This window comes from Mandrillus leucophaeus, unplaced genomic scaffold (assembly GCF_000951045.1).
Source record: "Mandrillus leucophaeus isolate KB7577 unplaced genomic scaffold, Mleu.le_1.0 Scaffold550, whole genome shotgun sequence".
NCBI classification, from domain to species: domain Eukaryota; kingdom Metazoa; phylum Chordata; class Mammalia; order Primates; family Cercopithecidae; genus Mandrillus; species Mandrillus leucophaeus.
The window spans coordinates 811,422-812,568 of NW_012105920.1; the positions used below are offsets into that span (position 1 = coordinate 811,422).

At 41.4% G+C, this 1,147-nt stretch overlaps 1 protein-coding gene across 6 annotated transcripts in view; it reads left to right on the plus strand.

Annotated features, from left to right (window-relative positions):
* Positions 1–1,147, plus strand: part of H3F3A (H3 histone, family 3A) — a 9,162-nt gene extending 8,015 nt beyond the window's left edge. For all 6 annotated transcript variants that reach the window (XM_011997969.1, XM_011997964.1, XM_011997967.1 and 3 more), the window contains exon 4: positions 986–1,147. In XM_011997969.1, coding sequence (XP_011853359.1) covers positions 986–1,058 — 73 coding nt within the window. In that variant the 3' untranslated portion in view covers positions 1,059–1,147. The remainder of the gene's footprint in view (positions 1–985) is intronic.

A 1,147-nucleotide genomic window follows, 5' to 3' on the forward strand; every position in this document is an offset into this window, starting at 1 on the left:
GCCTGTAGTCCCAGCTACTCGGGAGGCTAAGGCAGGAGAATGGCGTGAACCCGGGAGATGGAGCTTGCAGTGAGCCGAGATCTGGTCACTGCACTCCAGCCTGGGCGACAAAGGGAGACTAAATAAATGAATGAATGAATAAATAAATAAACAAAAACTGCCAGGCAAGGTGGCTCATGCCTGTAATCCTAGCACTTTGGGAGGCCAAGGTGGGTGGATCACGAGTTCGAGACCAGCCTGACCAATGTGGTGAAACCCCTTCTCTACTAAAAGTACAAAAAACTAGCCGGGCATGGTGGTGCTTGCCTGTAGTCCCAGCTACTCGGGAGAGTGAGGCAGGAGAATCACTTGAATCCGGGAGGCAGAGATTGCAGTGAGCTGAGATCACGCCACTGTACTCCAGCCTGGGCAACAGAGCAAGACTCCATCTCAAAAAGAAATACGGAACTAACTTATGATAAGTTCTGGAATCAAAAGTACTCTCATGATAAAACGGGTATAAAAGGGAAGGTAGATGAGAAGCATGTGATAAAAACCAGTTCACCATATTATACTACTGGATAAGGCAGAGGTTTACATACTGTGTGAATGGGATTCAGAGTGAGACTAGGCTGGGATGGAGTATTTGGATTGAACATGATTCTGCTTATAAGAATGAGAGTGTTAAATTGGATTTCTTGCTTTATTTGTGATGTTTCAGTTTATTAGAAATCATGTACCATTAGAAAAAGTGAAGTTTCCTAGTAACGAAGTAATTAGATTTGTGTAACTTCATAAAAGACTTAAGCTTTTTTTTTTTTTTTTAATCTGATTTTGAGCTTTGTCTCACAGGTTTTAAAATGTAAGCATTTGGTAAAATTGTCAACATTTTGCCCAGTCGTTTTTTTTTAAAGGGTTCAAAAACCTTTTTGTTTTAATTCATATAGTTGGGTCTTAACTATTGTAAATAACACCATCAATAAGTTTTTCTTCGTTCCTTTTGCAGGAGGCAAGTGAGGCCTATCTGGTTGGCCTTTTTGAAGACACCAACCTGTGTGCTATCCATGCCAAACGTGTAACAATTATGCCAAAAGACATCCAGCTAGCACGCCGCATACGTGGAGAACGTGCTTAAGAATCCACTATGATGGGAAACATTTCATTCTCA